This window comes from Pleuronectes platessa, chromosome 18 (assembly GCF_947347685.1).
Source record: "Pleuronectes platessa chromosome 18, fPlePla1.1, whole genome shotgun sequence".
Lineage (NCBI taxonomy): Eukaryota > Metazoa > Chordata > Actinopteri > Pleuronectiformes > Pleuronectidae > Pleuronectes > Pleuronectes platessa.
The window spans coordinates 5575133-5602645 of record NC_070643.1 but is presented as its reverse complement, the minus strand read 5'-3'; the positions used below and the strand labels follow the sequence as shown (position 1 = coordinate 5602645).

Genomic DNA, 27513 nt, shown 5'->3' with positions numbered 1-27513 from the left:
AGTGAACCAGCTTCATAAAACCCAGACTTAAACCGGAAGTTACCTTGATAACCACAGATCCTGCTTTGTAGCACAGGCCCCAGGGATCAGATAAACAGGTTAGCGTCTTTACTCACTGTCCATTTGATCATAGACGGGGAATCAGTCAAGAAAAGACAAACATCCAAAACCCAGGTAAAGGAAGGGTCACACACAAGAACACGTGTGAACATGAGGGCAACAGACAATGTGGAAAAGGAACACACACTAAGGGGTTTCTCTGGGGGAAGCACAGGGGCAGGACTAGACAGGTAACGTGTGTATGTCAAGTGGCTAAAGACCAGGAACTACAAGGACAGGAAGTGTTAGTATTGTTACAAAATAAAACAGGAAATGCAAATTTAAGAGGGGGGAAAACACAAGAATATAATATAGCAGCAATTATATATATATATCTATATATATTTACCTGAAGTTATATATATATTAAAACCTGTAATTGACTGAACCTGAGGGTTAACAGGAGGCATTATGTCATGTCCACTGGTGTCTCTGTCCTTCGATGTAACTGTGTTCCTGTCTGGCTCATTTGAGTTCTGCATAGCCTCATGCAGATCTTAGAAACTATGAGAGTGGCCCACCTTCTATTGATTAAATGTTAACTGTCACTGCCTCTGTGTATCTTAGCAACAGGGCAGGGGAGATTCAGTAAGATAAAGCTGTTGTACTCATGTTGTGTCTGTTTCCCAGGGCAGCAAAGGGGTGCAGGGGGAGGTCGGTCTTCCTGGGCAGAGAGGCCTGCCTGGTCTTCCAGGAGTCAATGTAGGCAACATCATTCACTGACACACACTCTTCATAATATCTGCCACTGTGTGTGTGTGTGTGTGTGTGTGTGTGTGTGTGTGTGTGTGTGTGTGTGTGTGTGTGTGTGTGTGTGTGTGTGTGTGTACGACTGAGTTTAATAGTTTGCTGAGTGTTTGAGGGTAAAGTGATGGCATGTTGACTTGACTGTGTGGTTGCTGTCTGCAGGGTCTTTCTGGTCCAATGGGTCCCAGAGGGTCTGTGGGAGAGAGAGTGAGTACACTTCACAATCATTTCAGAACCAGACAGTTGTTTAAAAAAAAAAGTCTGTTTATAATTGTACCGATTTATTTCTCTTCTTTCAGGGTCTACCAGGTTTTCCTGGACCTGCCGGTCCTGCTGTAAGTGAGAAAATCTCTGAATGATGCAACATGCATGTAGATGACAGTGTAAACTGCAGATAAGTACACTTAACATATGTCTCACTCTGTCTCATATTTCCCAGGGCCCAACAACCAAAGGACCTGCTGTACGTGTTTGAAACAATTTCTATCTTGTTCTCAGACTTACACACAACAACTAATGCTCACTGATACTAACTTGTGGTTGTGTGTCTGTGTGTGTTTATGTTGAAACAGGGACCTGCAGGAAAACCCGGAATCCCAGGAGATGAAGGAAATATCGGGCCTGAGGTCAGTCTAGATTAAATCCCTCATTTTTTTTTAAATAAATGTCGAAAATTTAAAATAGTGAGACGTGGAGAGTAATACTAGTGGTCCAACTTGGACATCCTTGTACTTTACATGAGTATATGTCAATTTTTCAGAGACAAATGCACAGTAACATATTTACACATATTACATATTTTTTCAACTGTTATTACTACCTCTTCGGATATATTAAAAAAAGATATATTATATTGGTAAAACATTAACCTGAGTTATTTTACGTATGAGTACTATGAAGATGCCTGCATGCATCAATTTGTATAATCTAGACCAAAAGAGATGCTAATCTAGCCGAGGTCGCACTGAGCACTGAAATTGACTGTATTGTACTATAGTGTACTGACTAATTCATGTATTTATAAATATTCTATCAGTCCAAAATAAATGTTATCTTATATCTAATTTAAAATAACACAGTTTGATATTTTGAAGATATTTTGTGTCTGTTTGTGTTTGATATCAAATGTTCTGATGATCCTTATTGTACTGACAGGGTCCACCTGGACCCAGAGGGGGACAAGGGACCCCGGGGCCTCCTGGCACTCCTGGTCCACCAGGACCTGTGGTAGGAACCAGATCTAGCCGGGGTTTTGCTGACTATTCATTTTCCTATTATTTTCCATGTTTCATGTTTTCATCCCTTAGGGTTTTAAGAAGCCATATGCAGATACAGATATTTGGAAATATCTACATTTGCCCATGTCACAGTTTCAAGGAAACACATTTCATGGCAGAAACATTGCACAGTGTAACCAGATTTTAAAATAATCTAAAGTCATTCAAATAATAAATAAAAGAACTGACGTAAGAACACACATTCCATTTTGCCACAGTTGACAAAGCTTAAGGATCAGTATCTGCAATGTCTTTTAATTAAAGCTCAATATCAGCCACATTCTGTATATTGATCACCTGTCATCTGGGTGTAACCTCAACAGGCCTCATACTAATTTCTCTATTTGGACACTGACACTTCTTCTTGATCTTTTTTATCCGTGTCAAATCTTGAGTTTCTGATGGTGTTGGATACTGCAGTGACTTTTCACATCACCTCTCTGGGACTCTCTGCTGTGGTGAACTGTTTTCCATGTCATTCTGCTGTGTTTTAGGGACCGCCTGGTGCCAGCAATGAGGGGAGTTGGGAACCTGTGAGTGTTTTACTGTCTTACACGCCGGCAAATGTTTCCTGGATGCATGGCAATTGGATTGGGGACAGTGAATTTCTTTTCGGAATGAGTCATTGGTGTTAGACAGACTGCGTGGCAGCAGCAGCAGAAGCCACCTGCATGCTTGTTGAGCATCTGGCTGTCAGCTTAGTGCCATGTCTCACTTCTGTCCTGTCCCTGTGTTTTTGTAGTGTCCTGCTGCCTGTCCTGCTGGACCTCGGGGGATGCCTGGACTACCAGGGCTGAAGGTGAAGCAGTGTAAACAACAACACTACATCCTCACTAGATTTATTTAAGTTTTTTCTTGTCCACCATACTTTCAAACACCCGCTGCTGCAGATAATGCTGCAGTTTCAGTTTGAGGGCCCAGTTTTCAGTATTCACCTCTGCCCATTTGTTTGATATAATTTTGGTATTTAGAGGACAGACTGTATGTAAACATGGAAAAAGTGAAAGGGCGTTTCCTAACAAGTTCTTGTTCTACAACACCTCAGTACAGCCCTAAGTAGCTGCAAGCATAACCATAGACTTATATTATTTTTATATAAATGTATATTTATTAGTGTAATAAAAAGGAGAAGGCTTGAAGATATCATACTTTTTCAAATGTTTAATCTACTCTATCTGTGACTGTATGAGGGAAATCTCTGGCATACATGAAGGCTTTTTCCTTTAAAATTGGTTGAAAAAAACAAAAAGATAACCAATGCAATAAGATAAAGTTGTTGATCAAATTCATTGTCGCCTTAAGGGTCACCAAGGTTTGGATGGTCAACCTGGACAAAACGGAACAGCCGGAGAGAAGGTACGTGAGCCAGTGAAAACAAAAGCATCTTTTCAGCACAAGAAGGATTATATTACAATTAACTGCTCATCTAACTTGACATTTGACAAAATGCAGTCTCTCAGCATCACTAAATGACCAACAGGTCACATGAATAGAACGAGATGATGCCAAAAGCCACTTGTACATACAGTAACTGATTTGATTGTAGCCTGTAAACAGTTTAATGTGATTATCTCTCTTCGTGAATTTGATTAAATTGTTTGTTTTTTCCACAGGGAGAAGGTGGAGCAAGTGGTCCTCAGGGGACACCAGGTCGCATGGGAGATGATGTAAGCGAACTTATTCTGTGCAGTACATTGTATTGTTTCAGTACTGTATGAGGCTTTATGAGGAGAATATAAATAAAAACACATATATACAATTATAAAATGCTCTTTTGTCTTTCTAGGGTCAACGAGGGCCCATTGGATTTCCTGGAAATACTGGAGAGAAGGGAGACAGAGTAAGTTAGATTTAAATTGTATTTTAATATATATTTAATATAATTCTCCTAAATATTTATGTCTAACGTAGAACATGGCCATTGCTGTAATATATTGTAGCATATTCAAACATTGTGCCGGGAGATAAATGCTGCCTTTTTGTTTTTAGGGTGGTCCTGGTTTCAATGGCGTCCCAGGACCTACAGGCCCGCCTGGTGCTCCTGTAAGCTCCTGTCTTATTTGATTAGTTCTATGTCCTCACTCTTTTGCATTTACTGTAACAGTAAAGGGGCAGAAGGTATCAGTCTAACTTTACTTATAATTCAACCCCTTCTCTCAGGGTGTGGAGGGAATCCGTGGACGTCAGGGTTTGCCAGGGGACAAGGGTGATGATGTGAGTCTTACACCTCACTTTAGATTCCCGATTGTGTCAAAAAACATTTTACCTAAAACCATGGTTTCTGATGAATAACGGTGCTTCGATTTTCAATAGGGAGCTGTGGGAGGGCAGGGAGAGCAGGGACCTTCAGGAGGGAAAGGAGAAGCTGTAAGTATGCTGCCAACGTTGTTGCTCATTCATTCTTTACAACCCCATTGTTTAGAATGTGAATGGGTTATAACTGTTTAATGTGACATTACAGGGAGAGCCTGGCAAAGATGGCTTAAATGGACTCCATGGATCTGATGGCGCTAAGGTAACTTACGATTTTAAACAGCCAGAGGTAGCTTTAGCAAGATCCAAAAGCACATTGAAGTGAAATTACTGTTTAAAGAAAATGTTCATTTGAAACATTAATGTTATAATTTTAAGCTACTTTTAAACTTAGAAAGTTGATTAAATTGAAGAAAATCATCAATGAACAAAATATGTATAGATAAATAGATAAACACCCTTGCTAAGTTCAACATACTCATACAGGCACACAGCCTTTCTCGGTCTGGTACACAGATAGTATAGATAGACAATGCAGTTCAACCTCCTCCCACCATCCAGATATTGCGCATTTGGAGCCAGAGTCTGCGCATCACTGGTCAGGGGATGGAACAGTTAGCGAGATCCTGTCGATACGCTATCGACCAATCATGAGTCAGTCTCACCTGTTAATCAGTCTGTTTTCATAGCAGCAATTTAGTTAATAAAACCAGATGCTCCAGAAAGATGTTAACTTGAACAAACATTGATGTGAACCACCTAAAATGTCTCAAACCATCTTTGAGAAAAAGGTATTTGATGTGTAATTTGCCTTTTGGTCCTTGTCCCGTCAACTAACACAGAGGAATTTGTAAATACAATCTGTACTGCAGCCAGCCAACAGGTGGCGATCAAGACACACTGGCTTGAGTTTTGGTGAGGGGGTCATGTTGTCAATCTTTATACTGAATATGGTCTGGTATGACCAGTAGCATTGGGTGGCTTATGCTAAAGCTAGTTACCTTTTGATAGCTTTTGGTGTGTTACTTGCTGCTGATGTTTGACCAATTCATATTTATCTGCTACTGTTACATTTACTATCAATCACATATGTACGGCTTGTGCACACACACACACACAGACACACACACACACACACACACACACACACACACACAGACACGTGTTCATGCATAACCTGTCAATCTGCTCCACAGGGAGAGTCTGGAACCCCTGGATCTGTTGGTCTCAGGGGGATTGTTGGTATTCCAGTAAGTCCAAAATCCTTCATTTTGTTTCAATATCCATATCAATTCATTATAGTTTACACTTATCATGTCATGCTGCTAATTATGACTTTGGACTATATGTTTTTATAAAAAGAATTAATCAATTAAATTAAGCTAGATTTTAATTGAACTGGCTAATGTGAGGTATCTATATTTATCTTAAGTCAGATCTGTTGGATCTTTCAGAAATGTTAGAGAGTCCCAGTTTTTCCGAGTTGGAAGTTTTATTTTATCTTTTAATGTTACCTTCCTGACCTTGCTTTTACACTGCACTGAAGGGTGTAACAGCAGTGACACATTCATTTTCATGTTATGTATTGTTTTACCCAGGGACTGCCAGGGAAGCAGGGAGTAGTCGGACCCGCTGGTGAAAAGGTAATTGGAATCATCTTCTATTTTATGAGGCATGTCCATGGAGTAAACCCAAAGTTGTATTGCTGCAGTCAGCTTCAGTAGAACTCTCTAGCAGAGAGTTTGAGCTGATTAAAAAAGGAGAATTTGAGTATTTCACTTACATATTTCCTCTGTGGTTTCAGGGTGATACTGGTGATGAGGGACCCGTCGGACCAGTTGGAGTTCCTGGAAAGATTGTACGATTATACCATCAAGCCTTCATATTCATCTGTTCGGGCTGTTTTGATGCAATAAAGTTTTACAGAAATAATAAGACTAATTTTTTTCCAAATAGGGTGAGCCTGGCAATGATGGAGAAGATGGAAAAACAGGAGATAAAGGAGCTACTGTGAGTTAACATTTACTCCGTTTATTTATCTGTAGACAATTCAAAGTTTCTAGTTCATGTTTTCTTTTTGATTTCTGTATCTAATGCGGTTAAAGCCATTGTGCATGTCACACCTTGTTAAGCCCTATGAGGCAAACTGTGATTTGTGGGATGTACAAATACAATTTGATTGATTGATTAAGTGCATGATTGAACTGTATCTAACCTGATGTTAACTATGTCATAATTTTCCAGGGTGGAACAGGAAAACAAGGGCCTGTGGGGCCTACAGGTCCTCCAGGAATCCAGGTGAGATGTTATTAGTATAAAAAGTGTCATTTAAACTTACAGCTTAATAATATGACAAATTTGTTCAGAGCATTGATGCTTTACAAACAGCTCATGATGATATCAAGACACCGTATAGAACAGTATTACCAACATTTCAAAAACATAATATCTAGTATGGATAAATAAAAAATTCAAATGTTGTTTTTCCAGGGAGACAAAGGAGATAAAGGTGAGACTGGTGCCAAGGGAATAAAGGGTCATACTGGATTCAAAGGAGATCAGGTCAGAATAAATTTTTCTGCTCTTTTACTTTAAAACTAGAATGATGAGAGTCTGCAAGTGCAGGAAATTACTTAATGATTTTATTTCCACCTATATCGTCTCTAGGGACCAATGGGACCTATGGGACCAAATGGAAGTCAGGTAAGAACTATTTCGCCTCTGTTAAAATGTATCTGTGAATGACCTTCTAGGGCATTTTCAACACTCACCATGTTTTACTTGCATGAACAGGGTGACACAGGTATGGCAGGAGATTCCGGGGTGAAGGGAGACCAGGTATGCAGACCAAGCTTTGTCTTTTTTCTTTCTGTTGAAATTGCGACAACCATGTAGTCGACTTGAAAGGATTTGAATGAGGTCATGAGATCTTTGTGTGTTGCAGGGCCCTCCTGGTAATCCTGGAATCAGAGGAGAGGTATTATTAATCCATTGTACCACAGTATACACTTTAGTTTCTTAACTGATAATCCCATACTGTGCTGTAACTTGCTATTTGGACTTTTATTCTGTACAAATATTTTTATGTGAACTAGCTGATCATTTGACCCACTTGTCTTGACATATATATGAAACAAGTTCTTGAATGGCTTGAGGTGCCGTGTCCTGTGTCAGAGTTGGCTGGTATTGATTTGTCTTTTTCAACATAAGCGTGGAGAGCAAGGCCCGAGAGGAGCATCAGGAATCGATGGCAGACCAGGTCAGACGGGCCACGAGGGTCTGGCTGGTCCAATGGGAGCCAGAGGGCTGGATGGAGAACCAGGCCATGGTGGAACACCGGGTCCCAGAGGTCTACCTGTAAGTGTTAGCATTAGCCAGTAGAGAGAATGTACACACTCTCCACTCTCTAGTGTTAATCCTCTAATGAACAGCTGAGTGGTTGATGATATGAACTATTCATGTAATTGAAAAAAATGAGTGCAGTTGTGCACTGTTAAATTCTTTAGGAAGTTCATTTCGGAGTGTCAGTTGTTTTTGGTCAATCCACTCAGTTCCACACCGAACGACTATCTAAACAACTAATAGTTGAACTGCATTTGAATTCCTTGAGCCATTTATGATTCCCCGATGATATAACAGTGACTTTGGTAATCTACCCACAGCATTTTTCTTATTTTTAGTTATATATTTTCAGGACTCGTTGTTGATGATCCCCTGACTTTTCATTACAAATTTTAATTTACTCAGCACAGTTTTCGACCAAATACTCCAATTAGTCAACATAAGCAAGTGTTGGCCTTAACTGTCCGATTTGCACTTGTGTCTGGTCTCTTCTCACTGGCACCAACAGGCGCTTTTCAAGAAAACTTACATGGACCGGTACAATACATGTCTTTGTAAGTTTGTTACATATCCTGAGAGAGCTCATGTGGTGAGAAAGAGTGAGGACATTAGCTGTGTCTCAACTTTGGGTTTACATCCTTCGGAGGACCCGGTCTGCGTAGCCAACGTCGGCTGCATCCTTCATTGGTTGCAGGAAGCAAAATAAGCCAGTCTCGTCTTCATATTGCATCATTAGTTTTTCCTGTCCTTACAGCCATGGCCTAGCAACAGAGCTACTGACGAACAAGTTCTTTGGTTGATTAAATGTTGAAAATATGTTTTAACACGTTTACTGTACCATTAGCTCTTTGATTGAGTACTTACTGTTAAAAATGTATTATTTTGATGTTTTTCGCCTCGCTTTCTGCCGCAGCTTATTTTTTTTGCCCCAGAAGTGCAATGAATCATGGGATATGTTGAGCAGGGAAGGATCTACCCGATTAGAATATATGACAATAGATTGAGTTTGTGTATTCTGCTAATTCATGTGTGATATGCCTGTTCTCATAGAGCCTGGGTTTACAGAATGTAAGTCTTAATGTTCATGAATTCACAGGGCCCAAAAGTGACTGACGAGAAGCTTCGGGAAATGTGCTCAGCCGTTGTAGAAGGTTTGTTCAATGAATCTGATCTGGTACTATATATATATATATATCATATTTAACTCATGGTAACACCATATTATTATGGGTTAATACTGCAAAATGCTTTTGGATTTAATTGAGTTTGTCCATTGTCCATTCAGAGCAATTGGCAGAGTTTAAGAAAGAGCTTCTGCAGAAGCCAGCAGCCCTTGGTGCCCCTGGTACTCCTGGACCAACAGGACCTGCTGGCCCCCCAGGACCGGCTGGAGCAGCAGGAGCAGCGGGAGCCCCAGGGCCCTTGGGTCCCAAAGGTCATCCAGGGTACTTTGGACTTCCCGGTATACCAGGCAAGAAAGGTCAGTAAGACTTTTCAGACCAAATCTCCATGACTAAATACTGAACTCCTTAAAAGCCAGTAGCCTTCTAAGATAACAAAAGCTGCTGGCTTCAGCATTTTTAGATAACCCTCACTTTGAGTGGTTTCTAAATTCTATATGTGTTTCACCAGCACAGTGATAAAGACGCTGTGCTGCTGTGATAACCTTTTGGTCTTGCTTTATTTTAAAGTGGCCGCAGAGGCAATAAATTGGCACTCAAACTTCACACTGATAGAAGTAATGTGCAACGCTCAGTGGACAGAAGGGATTCCCCTGTGTTTAACATCATACAATCAATGCATCCCCAAACAAGGCTGTATTAGAGTGAACCATTACATTACCTAATTATGTCCCCATAAGTGTGAGAACAACAAGCCTCTCCACTTCATCTCAGCATTAATATGTGTCTCTGCTTTGTGCTCTTCTCTTCTTAAGGTGATGCTGGAGAAATGGGAGACAAGGGAGACAAGGGAGAGGATGGAGTAGGAGTCAAAGGCAGCTCAGGTGCACCCGGTGCACCAGGTAAGACTGGACTCTTGTCATCAATTATGTATCTGCTCAGAGAAAAGCTTGGGTCTTCAAAAGAACTATACACATATTTCTAAAAGGGGAATGGTTTTTGGTTTTGTTCTATCAATGTAATACTTCATAGTACACTACTGATACAATAATATTTCACCTCAGGTGCACCAGGTGCCCCCGGCATTGGCATAGATGGCAAAATGGGCGGACCTGGTGAGAGTGGGAGTCAAGGTGTCCCAGGAACACCTGGTCCAAGGGGACCCTCAGGACAGCCCGGACTTTGTGACCCATCAACCTGTATTAGCCGAATGCCACCTCTCTATATGGTCGGTGGAAAGAAATCTGCCAGCTACAAAAACCCGTGAGACGTCGCAACTCAATGACGCATTCCAGATCTCATCCTGTCGTGACCAAGTTTAAGGGCTTCTCAGAAGTCAGGCCATGGTGATCTGTGGGAGTCCTCACATGTCCCCGCATGAACCATGGATCTAAGAGACACAATGGAAAACAGAGACAATACACAAATGTAGAATACTGTATAGATGTTTTAACTTGTTTGTGATTTTAGGGAAAGCTTATCTGCTGGTGCGTATTCACAGATAGCTGCTACTGATGACAAAGCAACATCATCCAACTAACGACGGGCCTGCAGGCCCGACAAATTCCCCGATTACAGCTGCAGACATCTGGACTTCATTAAGAGCATTCATCAAAACAATATGAGCAGGTTGTCAGATAAAAAAAAAAATGGATCTCTGTTTTCCACTTATGCATTTTCATTTTTTAAATAGGCTCAGAGAGGAAATTGCTTTAACCCCAGCTGTCAGCAATAATGTGCCATTTTGACCCACTTATTCTCATTGCAATCATGAGCCAGGAAGTAACAGAATAAGGTGAGTGTAATGTTTGAAGATTATTTCACAAGAGCAAATGTGCACTTGACCAGTGAGCTGACATATGCAACAATAAAATTCTCAATCAAGGATGATGAATTCATTTCGGCTGATTTTATCATATCATCATTGTAATAAAGTGATATGTTTTGGATATTACTGAATTAAAATCTTTGACTGTAACTCTACCTTTCTTAGAGCTGCTGCTGTTCAATAAGATTGGATCTGAGTCATATTATCATTTAGCAGAATTAAGCTGATTGTTATTCTTAAGGCAAGATGGCTGATCAATAAAATTCTACAGCTGCTCCACACAGTAATATGGCTTTGTATTGAAATCACGGTCCCTGGGTTGTTATGGATATAATGTGAATTAAGGAAGATGTTTCATTGTTGCTTTGTTACAAAAAACAATCAAGGAGAACAGGTTTTACTTGAAATGATTGACAAAACTGCTCTGCTAAATAATTGGAATAAACACGATTACGAGTTGTATATTAAACGTTCCTTTTTTTAACCATGATTGATAAAGCTTGAAGTCAAGCTCCATTTCATGGTAGTTTAGCATATCAGTAAAGTTATAATCTTCAGACAAGGATAGAAGTCATCGCAGAGTTATCATGTCAAAAATGGTACAATCACTAACTGAAGAACCACAGCAAAGCCTGAATTATAAAATGAATCTGTTCCATTCTTTATTATACAGTACAGTACATCTGTCTTTCCAATACTTACAATATGCTACTCATTTAAAATATCTTAGCACCAATTTGTCAGGAGGAAAATGGGAAAACAAGTTAATGATATTTTGTTAATGCCTTGAAACACTTGTATCGATTCAGATTGTGAATAATTTATCAACATAACTTAAAAAAAATCTATCAGCAAAAAAGACAAGTTGAATATTGCAAGATGTATGGACTATAAGCATTACAAAATATTGGCCTTTGTGCAGCAACCTACTGGGTAGTAGGTGCTGTTACAAAGACTATTGAAAAGCATTTACAAATCAGAAACACGAAATAGCAATACTGATACGGTTGTATTGTTAAATGGTAAACCACTGACAGAAGCCGCTGACAGATATTAGATATCATGGCTTAAAGAGCAGGTTTTCCAATCACACGTTCGTGGACCAAATTTCGAAAACTTCTGTACATTTATTTGAACTTCACTGCATTTAAAGCTGCTCTCGACCACTGACATTAAAGGAGCCATAACACACTGTAGCTACAAACGATTTATAATGTAGTTGAGCTCCTTTAAAGGCCTAAGAAAAATTGTTTTGTTGTATAGTCAGCTGTGAAATTTGTCGAAAAATACTCATTTGTTGTGAGTCGATGTTTCTTAGAAGGAAAGCCATTTTTGTAAGTGTTGACTTAAGCTAGTAGTTCCAACCTGCTGGGTGTTTATGATATGGTCTTGAATTAACTGTGATTTTTTTTTTTCAATTTAAAGGTTCTCTCGTTTAAAATTATCCGATAATTTTTGCGAAGCAGCTGTTACAGACCACATGTGGCCAAATGTGAGTTTTGCAGGAGGATAGACCTTTTGCCAAAATTAGCAAATATTAGCCATCAGAAGCTCTGAGTCATAACAGACCATGATGCTGTGGACACAAAATAAAAAAACTTGAAGGCATGTTTTTTCACTTATGAATTCAGCATTTCTCATCATTTTCAAAATGAGGTTGATATTATTTAATGAATCACCCTCCATTAGGTAGCATGAGCAAGATGAGAAAATGTCTATAATCTCTTCCTCAAAATTGAACTACTTTCATTATGATCTTTTTGCTATGCATGTGTTTCTGGTAGACAAATGTGATACCCTTTGTGGAAGCTTTTTAATAGATTTTCAATGACTAGCATGGTCGAGGTTGGCGAGAAGTTTAATTGGTCCGTGAGGGACGTGAGGCAAAACATCTTTCAAATGGTCACCACAATGCTCTGTTCATCGGCATGCAGGGAAGCAACTGTCTAATTTTAAGTCCCAGGGAACGAAAAAGAAAAGAAATGTCTTTTCAGAGCGAGGCCGAGTTGCCCGGGTCCCTGCCACAGCATAGGCACTTAATAAGCCTCAGTGAACAAAAAGGAAGTGACACATTCAGAGAAAACAGAGTGAAACAAACAGCTTTTCAAGAAAGGTGAACAAAGGCTGCAATTATACCACCTCCTAAAAGCTGTTCACTGCTCAAATCAATGCACACCTCGAACAGAGAATGGTCATTAAACAGTATAAATCTGACAATGCGTGTCTTCCTGTCTTAAACTCTGGGTTTAATAAGAATTACTGTGGCTAAATCAAATTATTACATAGCATGACTTCGGCATACATCCCAATTTTATTAAATTTGATATTTTCCTTAACAAAAAAAATGTTATGTAAAAGTAATATTGTGGATAGTTTAGTTTGTTTGGAGTCGATAACAAATGAAGGAAAGCAATTCTTCAAATCTCTCCAGGGGCTTGAAAGAACATTGCCAATTTAAGGATTGTGACACTGTCACTGCCTCCAGTTTAATCTCACGGCATCTTGTTACATGTCTGTCTAAATACATCAGAGCTGTTGTCTTCAACAAATCAAGCAACAAGGTCAATGTATTTAAAGGTGGTTTTTCTCTGAAAGATATTTTAGTCAACTGGCTGTTCTTTTGTGCAAATGTGAACCAAAACTCGGCCCATACTGCCAATGGTCTGGCGGCAAGATGTGGACAAATGTGGTCATTCCTCACTGTCCACACTAACTCATTAACACTCCTCCTACACAAAATCACTAGTGGTATTTGAGATTGTGCCTCTCGCCGTCCGCCCCCCCCCTTTGACTTAGTTGTTACCAGCAGACTGATAGAAGATCCCCAACACTATCAATTTATCAAAAGTGTGGGCTTTGGATGCAAAATGGTGTGAGGCAGAAAAAACAAAACAAAAAAAAGCTGTGATAATGAGATATTCCAGCGAGAAAAAGCCCCGGCTGTACGTTTTGTGATAGTTACTGATGAAAGATACGATATCAGGATCCCAAATCTTTACCCACGATGGGAGGCGTTCAAGAGGGGGGAAGTGCGTCATCCTTGTTATCTCCCTATATCTTTTACAGGAAGCAAAAAACTGTTTAGCTGCCCTCTTTACCCCATTATTTAATCTTAAAAAGTTCCCGATGCTCAATCCGTCTGTCCCATCCTTCATACCAAAAACAAACAAAACAAAGAATCTGACCGGCAGCACATATTGCTTTAGCCCTCCGTACTGAGGTTATCTTGAAAAAGGAAAAGTTCTTGATTCAGAATGACACAACCGCAAGTTCATGAATACAGCTGGACTTCATGCTCTGTGTGTCTCTTCTTTCTTAATTCCCCTTGACGTTTTTGGTGTGGGGTCTTTGTGCCAGGCTGGCATAATAGGCACATTGGCTGGGATCACATTGGCCAGTAGGACCCGATGGTCCAGGTTGACCGTGGGGTCCTGGGTTTCCAGGTTCTCCTTGGGCTCCCGCTTGTCCTGGGCTTCCATCTTTACCGTAGCCAGGTAGGCCGGCGGGACCTAGAGCAGAGACAGAGGTTAGAGCCTAGGTGAAACCAACCCTAGCGATAATGACTACAGCAAGCAGGAGAATGGCTCTCACCGATTGGGCCAGGAACACCATGCTCTCCTCTTTCACCAATACCAGGTTCTCCCTTCTCTCCTCTTCCTCCTTTCTCACCTGACAGGAACAGGATTAGAGAAATAGTCAACAGGAGTCCTGAACATTATAAGTCTTCCTTCTGTTAGTGTTGAAACTGGTTCATGACACGACAGTTTATGGAATTAAATAATATGGACAAAATGAGTAGGCGTGAGGGAACTTGGTCAGGGCTTGGTAGCTCTCGTTCTCCAGTCTTTATGGGTACATGATGAATAAATGTGCAGACAGTGTAAGACAGCAAACAAGTGACCAGTTAGTCTGGACAGTGGAAAAACTGTGCGGGTAGAGCTGTAATGATCAATGATCAGAAAATCAAATCAGCAGCTATTTTGACCATATTGAATAGGGGAATAAAAGGCATGATATCATTTTTTTTAATTTTTTTTTTTAAAATCAGTCTTCCCTGGTATAAGTAACTCCTTTTTAAGGATTTCCAGTTACATTTTAAGGATTTCCAGTTTAATATCACTGCAATCTGAATAACCCTGGTGTTTTGGACCTTTCCACGATCAAACTTCTTTAGCTGCAGCCTTAGTGTTGGAATAGATGAGTTGGCTCTCTGGAACATTAGATACGTGCCTCTCGACTGAGCCTCTGTACCATAGTTAGACTTTTCCTATTGGCTTTAACCCCATATTTACCTTACATATACCGTGGTATCGATCTTCTCATCTACCTTTGGCTTAAGAAAGACTATGATTATTTTTCCAAATTGAAAAAATATATATGTCTCAGATAAAATTTCAATTCTTTCTTTCCTCTACTATGTCGATATCCCAAGTCGACCTTAAATGCTACCAATTGATATTTTTTACTTAATACAGAGAAATTTCAATTCGAAAATTCTCTTAGAGACATGTAGTTGCAACAATGATTACTCTGAACTAAAGGTGCAATAGCTCTGACCCAATAGGAGGAGTTCTGTGAAGGAACCTTAACCTCAATCTGGACATACGCATACAACAATCAACACAGATTTGAGTCCGACCTTTAGGGCCCAAGGGTCCTCTGGGTCCTTCTCCTCCATTCTGTCCAGGCATGCCAGGCTCGCCGGGGGGTCCAGGTCGGCCAGTGCTGCCATCTTTACCTGATGTACCCGGAGGTCCAGGACGTCCGACAGTACTCTTTACATGGGCTGGCTGGATCTGAGCCATGATGTAAGCCAGTTTGGCTGGAAATAAAGAACATAAACTTCAGTAAGGGTTGTCCTACATTAGCACAAATGAACCAGTTACATCCCTGAGAAAAAGATGTTGCCTCCTCACCATCTAATTGTTTCGACAGCTCCTCCTGGATGAGCCGTCTCATCTGCTCCAGTGACACAGACTCTCCCTGTGATGAAAAATACGTTACTGATCAACTCAGTTATTAATACATTAAAATCTAGATTTAATTCATCTGTACACACCTCTGATTTTAATCTATTTATTCTTTGAGAAGACTCACCCTCTGGCCTGGAAGACCAGGGTTTCCTGAAGATCCTTGTGGTCCAGGAGACCCTAGTTCTCCTGGTGGTCCAGACATGCCCATCATTCCAGTATGTCCCTTTCGTCCTGGGGGTCCAGGGTTTCCAGGTATACCTGGATCTCCTCCATGTCCTTTATCTCCCTTAACACCTGAGTCGCCCTGGATTAGATCAGAGTAATTGTCGATTTCTGTGCTGCAAGTGTTTCAAAATATCTGTTAGATAATCCACAAGGGAAAAGTAGATGTTCCTTTTACTCACTACAGGTGTAGAGCTACACAAAAATATATGTTTGAATTTAAACCTTGAATTGTCATTACAACTGCTGTTTTTCATTTGTTTTCTTCTGCTATTTATACATATTGCATGTATAAGCAAAATTATGTTATTATACAAAGTATAAAATATATCAATCATAAGCATTCAATTAATAAAATAATTATGCAGCCCATTTGAACTTCCTCTAAAATAGTGATGAAACTGTGGCTGATTAATGGTCAAAATAGAAATGAATACTGAACATGGAAGAGGAGGATTAAACACTGGGGATTTTTTTTTAAACCATGACTCTATCAAGTCATAAAGCATGTTAAAAAATGGTGGCAGAGTACATACAACAGAGGAATATGGGATTGGTCTGAAGAGTCTATGGGCGTGAACTCTCTCTGGACCTTATAGCACGTAATTTTGAGACGGTCCCTGACTTCCAGTCATTTGACCCCTGATTGCTCAAGTCACACTAGAACCAGGTTTTAATTAATACTTTATGAGGCAGAACCACATCTGTGCAACATCTGTCAAGCTATGTGCCGCACTGCACAACAAATTGGATGAAAGGTGATATTAAGGACGAACCTTAGTGAAGCTCATTTCTATATGGATTTTTGTGATTCTGCTTTGTTTTTAACTGTGTTTAAGTTCCGTTAACATCTTTTCAAGGTCGATATCTGTTCATACTCACATAATATCTACGGTAAAACTGAACAGGCTGCAAACGGCAGCAAGAAAACGTACATGAACCCTTTGTAATGATCTGACTTAAAAAACTCAGTTTGTTATTCACAAGAAGCATCTGCTGATGTGAGCAATACCGTGCAAAGACAAAAGGTTGCTATAAGTTTGTTGATTTGCCAGAAGCTGGAAAGAGTTAAATAGTGGTCATCAAAAAGAGTTTCAGCATCCAGGGAAAGTGAAATGTGGGTTGTCTGTGTGTCACAAGCTCAAGCACACTGTACTGTGTTTGCCTTCATTTGTGATTAAGATCAAGTTCAGATCCCATTTTATGACTAATTAATTCCAATAAAAATGATTTACAAACAATGGTTCATGTACCTATTCTTGCCATGATATATTTGTAGATAGTCCTATCATGTATGCTGTGCATTACCACTCACTCTAGCATGTAAATGAACTCATTATATTGCTCACTCAATTTTGAATGTGACTGTATGTTGTTGTCATGTATTATTTTATAGACATTTATATAAGCTCCTTCAGGTTTGTTTCCTTATTTTTCTTCAGTTTTGTTGATATTGTTCAACTATAGAGTCATATTTCCTTTTCCCACAAAAATGAACTTGGCCGACAGAGCTACTTCAGATACTGTATTTGTTTATGTCTCCAGTACTCACCTTTTCACCTTTCAGACCACGATCACCAATTCTGCCCGGCATCCCCTACAAATAAAAAAACAGTGATATGTAAGAGGTTTACAATTACGACAAAAGATACGATACTTTAGTTGTCCAAGGATGCGCATACCTGCTTTCCCTCTGGGCCAATAGGACCATGTGGACCCTGGAAACCAATATAAAAGTTAACATTACCAACAGCTGCTCAAATCTGAGACTTAATATTAATGTGTAAATCAAAACACACAAAGGAATCTCCCACTTACAGCAGGGCCTTTGGGTCCGCTAAATCCTGGTAATCCTGGGTTGCCGGCCTCTCCCTTGTCTCCCCGGAGACCCTGTGTGACAGCAGAAACATGGCAGTTCCTCGTAGGCACACACGTGGCATACTGTACTTGTGCTCTTTAAAAGCCTTGCTAATTACTGAGGATTCAGCTTGAAGATTAACATTTAGCTGCACTTCTTATTAACATGCAGCAGTGGCCTGGATAAAAAAAAAAAAACTCTCATTCACCAGTGTTGCGCTGGGACTGGCCAGCTTGAAGAGATTAAGCTGGTTATGGCACAGAGTACCACAGAGTGCAGTGTGTTTCTTAATGTTTGCAGAAATTAAAATACACTCTTGTTCATCTAAACTCTGTGTGCAGACACACACACACACACACGGTAAATTTTGACCATCTGATAACATGTTGGCGATATCTGATCCTGTTTCTAAATAGAAAAAACCTTCACTGTCCACTGAGATTAATCCAACTCCTCTAACCTTCCTGCCTCTGGTTCCCACACCTCTTCCTACTCCAGTCTTTTTTCTGCAGACTGATTCCATCGAGTCCTCTCTGACAGCCGGCCGCATATCGACTGCCCTCTGGTTAAGAACAGCTACTCCTCTGCCTAAAAAAACCCCCATTGAAGCCCATGGAACCTCTGCATTTGCTGTATTTTATTTCCCTAACAAATGATATCTGTCACAATGACCTCTGGACTGTGTCCCTCTCCCTCCGCTCCCAGCAGCCTCCTATAGAGCCACACACTCCCTGATCACTGAACCTTCACACACTTTAATTAACCTCATCTGTCTGCTCAGCACAATTGTGCCAGTACATTTCGTTATGAAAACTGCGACAGCTCTTACAAAGGAAATATTGCAGGGCAGAGCCTTTACTGTAGCAGGGGCGGATCCAGGGGCCGGACGAGGGGGCACTGGCCCCAGCCCTCAGTGATATGTGGCTTTTTAAAAAATTATAGAGTTAACAAGCAATGACTTAAATATGCATACATTGATGTTTCAAGGGCAAGTTTTTCCAATACCTTTGGTTAATGATATAAAAACAGGGTGAGAGTGATTTATAATTGGTCCAGAGTGTGTATAGGCGTGTATCAAGGATATATAACTTTTTGCACAATGGGATATATTTTGGTCCATCTTTATTTACAGCCATTGCTCTCAAGCAGGAATGCAAGTCAAAGTTGCTGAGGCGCATATTTTCTGGTTGTCTAATTGTTTATTCATTTTACATTTTTTAAGTTACATTTTAAACTTAATTCAAGAGTTCTTATTAATGATGCTTCTGAATGTAATGACCGCCATTAAAAGCTGATTTCGTCCCCTCATCAGTTGTACCCTCACGGTCTCAACACAAACTAATTGCATTCTGCATCATCACAGGATCCACACCTACCGTCTGCAGTGTAGCTACAGTGTCTGTGGATGTGCTTATAAAATTAAAAATCCTCGGCGAGCCACACAAACCTGCTGAGGGATTCATAGGCCTGTTTGCTGGAGATGGTCCACTGCCACCTGACCTCTGTGCTTTTAATATTTCTTGGCAATCAGCTTTTCTCCTGCTGGCAGCAACCTGGTCGACTCCTTTCAATCCCAGCGCGCCCAGGGGAGAGGGATGTTTTCCACCGTGGTCAGGACAACATTTACTTCAATCCTCCATCATAACCTGACAGCGCATCTCTTCTAGAAATACTTCACATCCTCCTCTCACCTTCAGTTACATCCCACATACAGCAACTGTGTGCTCTATTAACTCTGAAAATGTTAGTTTCCAGTTTTTTTCTACGGTCTCTTACTCACTTCTCTACTAAAGTTGATCTTCAGGAAAATATAGAAAATATATCTCTACCTTTAAGATATATCTGCAACCGATTTTAAAGTTTTTATCGAATTCTCCGAAGATCTTCTCACAGTCAGCTATAGCTGTACGTTTTCTGTGTGTACTGGTTTAAATACACAGCCCTGGCTCAATAATTCGGACACTAAGAAAGCTGGATGCTTTCTTGGTTTCCGAATTTTCACAACACCGTTCCAGTCAACCAGCAACAAGGATATTTGTGCTCGTGCATAGGGTGAAGGAACAGTAGGAGCGAGAGAGAGGCCTCTGAAGCAGAAACAAAACTCTCCATAGGATCGGTCTTCAACAGTATAGATAAAGAAACTTCACCTTTCACGTTTCAAATGAGATAATGTGATCATGCCTTCTAACATAACTGCTATTAGTCACTGGAAATGCTAACACCGCTATCTCAAAGGGAAACAATACCCACAAACCATTTCAGAGTAGCACTCCAAATGAGGAAACAACACAAACTACACCTAATCCAAAGAAGATAATCAAATAGTGAAAGGGTTAAGGGGTGACAACTTACTTGAACATCTGTCAATCACTAACTCAACCCTTTATTACATTTCCCGTTGCTATTTACATGTAGTGCTATTGTTCATTTGCACTTTGGGACATACAAACAAAAAATTTACAGAGAGAGAAAAAAATGAATTGAAACTTCATGCATAGGAGGAACAGATAACTTACTGGGGTTCCTGGGAGACCCGCTTTTCCTGATGGTCCTGGTTCACCTGGCTTGCCCTGTGACGTAAAAAGAGAATAAGGAAAGACAGAACGAGAGACTTGATGGAGAAAGACAGCGAGAGAGACAACTTGAGTGCCTTTTTACGTCCATATCTATCGGTCTTGCTGTCTGACGCAAACACAAGACAGAGGCGACACGGTGTCAAGCCGTGTCTGACAGGGACTGAAAATGACTCACCGACTCTCCTCTTGGTCCAGCAACTCCTTCCGGACCGGGTGATCCCCTGGAGCCCTGCAAAGACCAAGAACCAGACACTTTAATCACATCGTCTTCATGTTGAAATCACTGCGACTTCTTCACATCTCATCTGCAGGTCATGCTTCAGGGCAGGAATGACCATTTTACTGCAGGAGTGAGCCTAAAGTGAACTCCCACCTTCTTATAATAGTTAGGTGAAAACCTGTAGTTGCAGTAGGAGACTTGTGATTGAGAGGATTAGTTGTGTGGAACATGGAAGAGATACATCCTGCGACTAAAAGTGTGGTGACCTTTAAATGTAAGAGGAGTTTTCAGTTTGTCATTCGATGAAGATAAATGGCTTCTTTGGTTTGAAATTTACAAAGTAAGTATTAGGCCTTCATTATACAGACATAACTGAAAAACCATTGTCTTTGTTGCTCTCTCTCAAAACTGTTATTTTTCATTTTGGTTTGGATCAATCAGTGGAGGATTAATTCCATACAGAAAAAGGATTATTCCTCGGATATGGAGGACTGAGCCAGGGAGGGACATTATATTTGAAATATAGTCACTTGGAATTTTAAAAGGAATGACAGATATTTTCTGTGGGGACACGTGTGTTAACTTTACACAGAAAATCTATGAATGAAACACTGGTCTCACACCATTGTCGAGTGGAGGGAAGATCTATATGTAAATGAGTCACCTCCACTTTAAGGTTTTAAGTTGGTTTAAGGAACAAAACAAGATCTTTGTTAACCTTTATTTGCTTCTCAGGTTACTTACAGGTAAAGGTCAGAAGACATTACCAAGGGGTAAAGAAAAACTTCCTGCTGCAAAAATTAATTTCCAAACAGGATACATTCAAATGCAAAAAGGTTGAACGTACCTCCTTTCCAGATTTGCCGTCACGTCCAGGTGATCCAGACTTTCCATCTTCTCCCTGTTTGTCACATGAAACATTTCAGAGAAACTCCTGTGACTAATAGGTTTAGGTTTTACTTGAATACTGCCTTGAATACTACAAAATAATCATTTTGGGGAGAAACCCATTTAAATATGGTCCTTTTTTACTTTAACTGATATGGTGATTTGAATATATATTGTCACTTATTGCTATGTGAATAATTCATGTGTCTTAACATCAATATTATTAATATATAAGTATGAAAGATCATAAGCTTTAAAGATACAGAGCTTACATTTGATGATCCATTTTAATTATTCAACTACAGGTATGTATTTTGTTATGTTTAACGTCTAAAAAAAATAATTCTAATTGTCACATCAGCACAAAAAAGTTGTAGCATGATGGGATATGAAAGAAACTGCCTTTATTAGTTTGGAAGTTTATCATAGTGTTAAGTCCAGAAGAGGCAGGTCATTATAATGGTGTTCACAGTTGCTCTAATAAGTTGCCTGTCAGAGCTGTCCCTTATGAGCCGGACTATTGGTCACGGCACCGTGGCACCAACCTGCCCCGCGGCTGTGTGTTGTGTAGTGACACAAAAGTGTCAAGCGGCGAGGGATTCTCTTGGAGAGGGTGTGAGTCAAAAATCGCAGGTGTCAGACAGAGCTTGACATAAAAAATCTCTGACTCTAGCTGTGTGCTGTTCGCTGAACTCCTGCAGTGAATGGTTGCAGTAGCTGCAGTGGAGGGGGTTGTCATCATCCACTGTTCCTCAGCAGTTGTGTGTATTTATTAAAAGGGAAAATGCCCCAGTTTTCAACTCCTGCAGTAATTATTTTAGAACATTTATTATTTTACCTCCGCTGAGGAAGTAATGATTTCACCCATGTCTGTTTGCTGTTTGGTTTCTAAGCAAAAACGACTGAGCTGGTTTACACACGAAACTTGGAAGGATGTGGTATGGGTCAGCAAAGAACCCATTACATTTTGGTCAGGGGGCGGATCAAGGTTAAGAATAATTCATGAATATTGACCTTCCTTAACACTGTGTGACAGGACATTTTGTGACATTCTCCCTGATTCCTAAAAGAAATATACATGGATCTTGATGAAAACTGGGACAGATTTTTATGAGTCTGGTTAATTTGGTTGAGATTTTAATATTAAGGGCGGCGTTGGATCTTGGTGAGTTCCATCGTGTGTGACACATGTGTAAAAGTGCTGCTGCAGTTAACTACTGTGTGTAAGAGAACTGATAAGGACAACTGGGATGTGATACATTTCACTGCCAGTGTAATGCCATTTCAAATGTTCATATGGAAACGTGACAGCACCACTTATTCACCAAACCCCAGTGACTTGCTCTCTGGAAAATCACATGTCTCATTAAAACTGAGTGAAAATACGGTGTCTGGCTGATGCAGATTCCCTAAACCATTTTGACTTCTATTTTTAATATATGAAATGTTCCAACTGAACTATAATGCTGAGACAAACAAGGGCTTCCACTGCGTGGCCTTAAGGTAAAACTAAAATAGAAGTATAGCAGCTTCTCATGTGTGTTCTTTTTTTTATTCATGACATGGCAGGCATGGATACAAATTACAATTAAAATTGCATCGTACCAAAGTGAAGTATTAATTCCTTTTGATTAAGTTAAGAATTCAAATCTTGAAAATTGTCTGCTTACGCTGATTTAAAAGGACACCAAGGAATAAAATCAGCTTTTTTTGTGATCGTGTTCAAATAAATGAAAAAAGTGGCACACTGACCTTAGTTCCTGGAGCTCCAGGTTCTCCTCTGTGGCCTTTAAAGCCCTATCCAGGGAGAGAAAACACATTAAGTAAGGCACAACACATTGCACTGCTAGCTTCTACCATCAGATCCGTTTATTGGAGGTTACTCACCGGGAGTCCCCTGAGTCCAGAGTTTCCTTGTGGCCCAGGCTCACCCTGCTTGCCCTGAAAATAAAATAAAAATTGTTTCAGAATTATATATGCTTATCTACAGACAAGAGTTTTATAGTTGTTTTTTAAACATTGCATACATGTCAGATCATTTACTTACAGTTTCTCCGGTTTCACCTGGTCTGCCATCCTTTCCCATTTTTCCAGGCAGTCCCTAGAAAGCAGCACGTGAAACATTTTACAACTTCATTTACAACTACAACTTATAAGTATACCCATGTTTAATAATAATGCTGCAAGTTGAATCATTTGTCTTACTATCAAGCCAGGAAGACCTGGTGGTCCCTGGATTCCTTTGAGACCCTCTTTGCCCTAGTGAAAACCAACAAACACAAACAGGTCACAAATACCAAAGGAAAATAAATGATAATGGCCACTATAACCACACGGGCTGTCTGACCTACATGCCATAGGGAGGAGGTTTGCACAATAAGACACATGGGTGATACGTTTTTTTTAGGGGAAAGCTACACGCAACGTAGCCTCACCTTTTCTCCAGGGGGCCCTGGGGGGCCAACTGTGCCTGGCTGTCCATCGTTACCCTGAAGAGAAAAGAGACAGTGTCAGTCAAGGTCAACAGAAATAGAAAGCCTGACTGTGAGACCAAATCCACACCGAAAAAGCTTAAATATTGAGAACAATTAGAGTCAATGTCCTTTAAAACAAATAAGCTAAAAATAGAAACTTACCGCTGCACCCATCAAGCCAGGAGAACCTGGATGACCAGGGGGTCCTGGGTGACCCTGTTTATACAGAAAATAGTGCTTATAATATAATTATGTGCTTCATACCGGCAAATGTTTGAAATTATGTATTTCAAATGAATTAAAGTGTCCTCAAACAGAGAGAAAGGAGGAAAGGAAACAATAAAATGCCAGCGTCGTGAGTCATAAACCTTTTCCCCTTTGTCTCCGGCTGCTCCAGCAGGTCCTCGATCACCTTTTATACCCTGTGGTAAAAAAAAGATTATTATTTCATGCAATGTCACATTTCAAGAGAAACCATCCATCTGAAAAACTAAGAGGTTGAAGCAATGGATAAATCAATTTTGAAATGTCATTCAATTCAACAAAAAAATGTGAACGGTGTTTCTATAGTACACATTTCACCGTATTACTTAAAGTGTGATAAAAACCACAACGGGACAGAAGCAACTTAGAATCGGCCATTTGGGAGCGATAAGGAAGCAGTTAGTGTGCAAACTTGCCTGTCCTCCAGCGGCTCCGGGGGGTCCTTGAGGTCCCACTTGCCCCGCTGCGCCCTGTAATGACACAGCCCAGCATCAGTCTCTGTCCAGCCAGACAGCACAGAGCGCCGTCGCCAGGTCCTAATTGTTCACTGCTGCCCCCAGAGGAGGCCGAGCTAATGATGCGGACAGAGCCTCTCCATCCGTCACACCAACTGTGACTGATGGTGATTAAAGCGCAGCTCGCACCCCATGCATCACACAGGGCTGCTAAAGTGGAGAATCACACTTTCTAATACTCTGTTAAAGGTGAGCGTTGAGAGATTTCTTAGCAGACTTCACATTACAGCATTACTGAGGTTATGAACAGAGATTTTGGACTGTTAATGAGTTGTCCTACTTGGTAACCATCTTGACCATTTTTCCCTGGAAGACCCGGGTGTCCTTTATCTCCGAGGACGCCTGGAAGACCGGGCGCTCCCGGTGGACCTGCGGGGCAGTCTGAGCAGACATCCTAAAAGACAAAAGAAAGTGAATCGTCGCAGTGTCCAAACAGATTTCTCATTCAGCAGGAGTGGAAATGCCTTTTACCTTCAGATTTAGGTCAGAGAGGTCTGCTGCCTTTCCCTAAGAGACGGGATGAAAAAGTTAATCAGTCAGGGAATGGAAGCTTATGGGATGTATTCAATGGGCAACACAAGAGTCCAATTACAATTTATCCTTATGCTACATGGTAACCGCCCGAACATGAAACATGTGACTGCTGAACATTCAGAGTATTACAAACTGCTGTAATCACTCCACTCCTCAAGCTTTCCACCAGGTTGTGAAACTGCAGCCATGGTTACACTGGTCAGTCCCAACACTGGTGTTGAAAGATAAGTCTGAGGCCTCACAGTTGATTTTCCAGTTCATTGAAGGCATTCTGTTGTCCAAAACATCACAGCAATAATATTCCCCTCAACTTTAAATATGGCTATAATACTAAACATACCCACTGAGTGATATTATTATTATTATTATCATTGCATGTTCCATTAATGCATTGAGGCAGACAAGTCAAATAAGAAGAATCACTTATTTTAATATCAAAGACTTGCAAAAATCATTATTATGATAAGAATTTCTGTAGAAAGATATTTTTGTTAGAGTACATAGGTTTACTCTCCTGCTACCAACAAATATTGAATAGACTGTACAGTGTATATTAGCAAATGTAAGGAAATGAGAAGATCACATCATATTAAATATATGAGCTCAATAGCTCAGACAGCATGGCTGCTTCACTGTCTGTACTTACAGGCTCTCCGGCTGATCCCTTCTCTCCTGGCCTTCCTGGTAAACCCTGTATTCAGGACAATAAATCAACCATTTTATCAACTGCTGATATGAAATAAATTGATATCCATGAAAACTTATGGTAATGATAGAAGGTTGAAATAATAAAGGATAGAAGACGGAATGTGAATAAAACTCGTTCATTGTTAATCTTTGCACTTACGTTGTGTCCTGCTGGACCCTGAGGACCAGCAACTCCAGGTATACCCCTCAAGCCCTGAAACCCGGATTAACACATCAGAGAAGCACTTGAGGAGAAATATTCAATAGTAATATTTTGAAAACACTTACAGCAGGTCCAGGCTCGCCATTATTTCCTTTTGACCCCTGTGAAAGACAAACTTTTTAATATTCTGTGATATGTAAATAAATACGCAATAGGCAGCAAGTATCAGGGTCAGTGATTCTCATACCACTGGTCCCACTTTGCCTTCTCCTTGAGAGCCCCTCTCCCCTGGTGGCCCCGATTCTCCTCGGGATCCTGGTTGACCCTGGCAGAAAAAAAAATAAATCACTATCCTGATCTTCAGATAATATCAGATCAGCCATAATGTTTGGCTACCTCGGCACAGAAACCGTCACATTCAGCGATGTCTGCTGATCCTAGAAATACCCAAACATTTTTATTCAGCAATGGGAAAGAAAAAAAGATACAATGTGCAGTTGACATTTGGCTTCTCAAACGAGAACATGTTTTGGTGATGAGGGTGAGCAATTCAACACCATAAATCCAGCTAACGTCCCCTGTCCGGCCTCCTCTGCTCAGCGCCCCAGACATCCGGCTCTCTGCAGCAAAGAGCCGTTCATAATCAGAGCAACGGTCACAGTGCGGTGGACATAGAAATTGCTTTTTGCTGCCTTACAAAAATGAATAGTTGTTCTCATCTGTGCCGGAAAAAAAAGTCTTCATACCAACAAAAAAAGTACCTGTGCATGATATAAAAAAAACACCTCAGGCAACCTACAAAGATTACACACACACACACTAACACACACAAACACACGCACACAAATGATGTTACCTTTGGCCCTTGGGGTCCTTGAATTCCCTGTGGTCCTGGTTCTCCCTACAATATCAACAAATAACACAAATCAAATATCTTGCTTCTTAAACACTGAAATCATGCTTCTTTCAAATAAATCATTTCAGGCTGAACATGTGTACGAGTTGCCATCCCTCATGCACATAATTGTTAGTGAGGCCTTGGGGGCCACACCTGGCAGCTGTAAACAAAAAAAAAGAATTAAAACAGAACCGCTGTGAGCCAGATCTGTTGCTTTACAGTGATATGTCTTAACAGGGCTTTTCCTGTTTGCTGCTGCCTCGTCAGCAGCTGGGCCACATGTCTGAGGTGAAAAATAATGAAGAAACATGTTGAGCTGCTCAGCAAAATGTGCCAACTCAGACTCATTTACTGAGAGTAGTTTCCCTCTAATATTGTGCAGTGGTTCAGCCTCTTTCACAGGCAGCGTGACGTTTACAGGCAGAACACATGTGGAAAGCAAGAGACTGTTTTTATTATGAACAGCTGAATGTGAGGCAGACACTTTGTTTCCTTTGATTAAAATACTGTTACTTTTGATATTGACCTGACACCGACCTGTTGGTGGGTAAATCTTAAACTTGGCTTTTTATGC

At 40.4% G+C, this 27513-nt stretch overlaps 2 protein-coding genes across 3 annotated transcripts in view; one reads left to right on the top strand and one right to left on the bottom strand.

The window, feature by feature from the left end:
• Window positions 1-10817, top strand: part of LOC128461492 (collagen alpha-1(IX) chain) — a 30074-nt gene extending 19257 nt beyond the window's left edge. For both annotated transcript variants that reach the window (XM_053446431.1, XM_053446432.1), the window contains 29 exons: window positions 730-801; window positions 1009-1053; window positions 1146-1181; window positions 1286-1309; window positions 1419-1472; window positions 2002-2073; window positions 2618-2656; window positions 2866-2922; window positions 3426-3479; window positions 3737-3790; window positions 3910-3963; window positions 4113-4166; window positions 4284-4337; window positions 4437-4490; window positions 4585-4638; window positions 5573-5626; window positions 5975-6019; window positions 6181-6234; window positions 6333-6386; window positions 6621-6674; window positions 6867-6938; window positions 7044-7079; window positions 7170-7214; window positions 7321-7353; window positions 7587-7733; window positions 8815-8869; window positions 9004-9198; window positions 9655-9741; window positions 9904-10817. In XM_053446431.1, coding sequence (XP_053302406.1) covers window positions 730-801; window positions 1009-1053; window positions 1146-1181; window positions 1286-1309; window positions 1419-1472; window positions 2002-2073; window positions 2618-2656; window positions 2866-2922; window positions 3426-3479; window positions 3737-3790; window positions 3910-3963; window positions 4113-4166; window positions 4284-4337; window positions 4437-4490; window positions 4585-4638; window positions 5573-5626; window positions 5975-6019; window positions 6181-6234; window positions 6333-6386; window positions 6621-6674; window positions 6867-6938; window positions 7044-7079; window positions 7170-7214; window positions 7321-7353; window positions 7587-7733; window positions 8815-8869; window positions 9004-9198; window positions 9655-9741; window positions 9904-10106 — 1911 coding nt within the window. In that variant the 3' untranslated portion in view covers window positions 10107-10817. The remainder of the gene's footprint in view (window positions 1-729; window positions 802-1008; window positions 1054-1145; window positions 1182-1285; window positions 1310-1418; window positions 1473-2001; window positions 2074-2617; window positions 2657-2865; window positions 2923-3425; window positions 3480-3736; window positions 3791-3909; window positions 3964-4112; window positions 4167-4283; window positions 4338-4436; window positions 4491-4584; window positions 4639-5572; window positions 5627-5974; window positions 6020-6180; window positions 6235-6332; window positions 6387-6620; window positions 6675-6866; window positions 6939-7043; window positions 7080-7169; window positions 7215-7320; window positions 7354-7586; window positions 7734-8814; window positions 8870-9003; window positions 9199-9654; window positions 9742-9903) is intronic.
• A 487-nt stretch (window positions 10818-11304) lies between these two features.
• Window positions 11305-27513, bottom strand: part of col22a1 (collagen, type XXII, alpha 1) — a 50490-nt gene continuing 34281 nt past the window's right edge. The window contains exons 40-65 of the mRNA XM_053446433.1: window positions 26898-26942; window positions 26289-26366; window positions 26167-26202; window positions 26039-26092; window positions 25838-25882; window positions 25129-25164; window positions 24938-25051; window positions 24559-24612; window positions 24247-24300; window positions 24041-24094; window positions 23840-23893; window positions 23610-23663; window positions 23452-23505; window positions 23292-23345; window positions 23157-23201; window positions 21364-21417; window positions 20472-20525; window positions 20237-20290; window positions 17681-17752; window positions 17545-17580; window positions 17415-17459; window positions 15765-15944; window positions 15584-15650; window positions 15307-15489; window positions 14259-14336; window positions 11305-14176 (exon numbers count right to left, since the gene is read on the bottom strand). Of these exons, the coding sequence (XP_053302408.1) occupies window positions 13983-14176; window positions 14259-14336; window positions 15307-15489; window positions 15584-15650; window positions 15765-15944; window positions 17415-17459; window positions 17545-17580; window positions 17681-17752; window positions 20237-20290; window positions 20472-20525; window positions 21364-21417; window positions 23157-23201; window positions 23292-23345; window positions 23452-23505; window positions 23610-23663; window positions 23840-23893; window positions 24041-24094; window positions 24247-24300; window positions 24559-24612; window positions 24938-25051; window positions 25129-25164; window positions 25838-25882; window positions 26039-26092; window positions 26167-26202; window positions 26289-26366; window positions 26898-26942 (1848 nt within the window). The 3' untranslated portion in view covers window positions 11305-13982. The remainder of the gene's footprint in view (window positions 14177-14258; window positions 14337-15306; window positions 15490-15583; window positions 15651-15764; window positions 15945-17414; window positions 17460-17544; window positions 17581-17680; window positions 17753-20236; window positions 20291-20471; window positions 20526-21363; window positions 21418-23156; window positions 23202-23291; window positions 23346-23451; window positions 23506-23609; window positions 23664-23839; window positions 23894-24040; window positions 24095-24246; window positions 24301-24558; window positions 24613-24937; window positions 25052-25128; window positions 25165-25837; window positions 25883-26038; window positions 26093-26166; window positions 26203-26288; window positions 26367-26897; window positions 26943-27513) is intronic.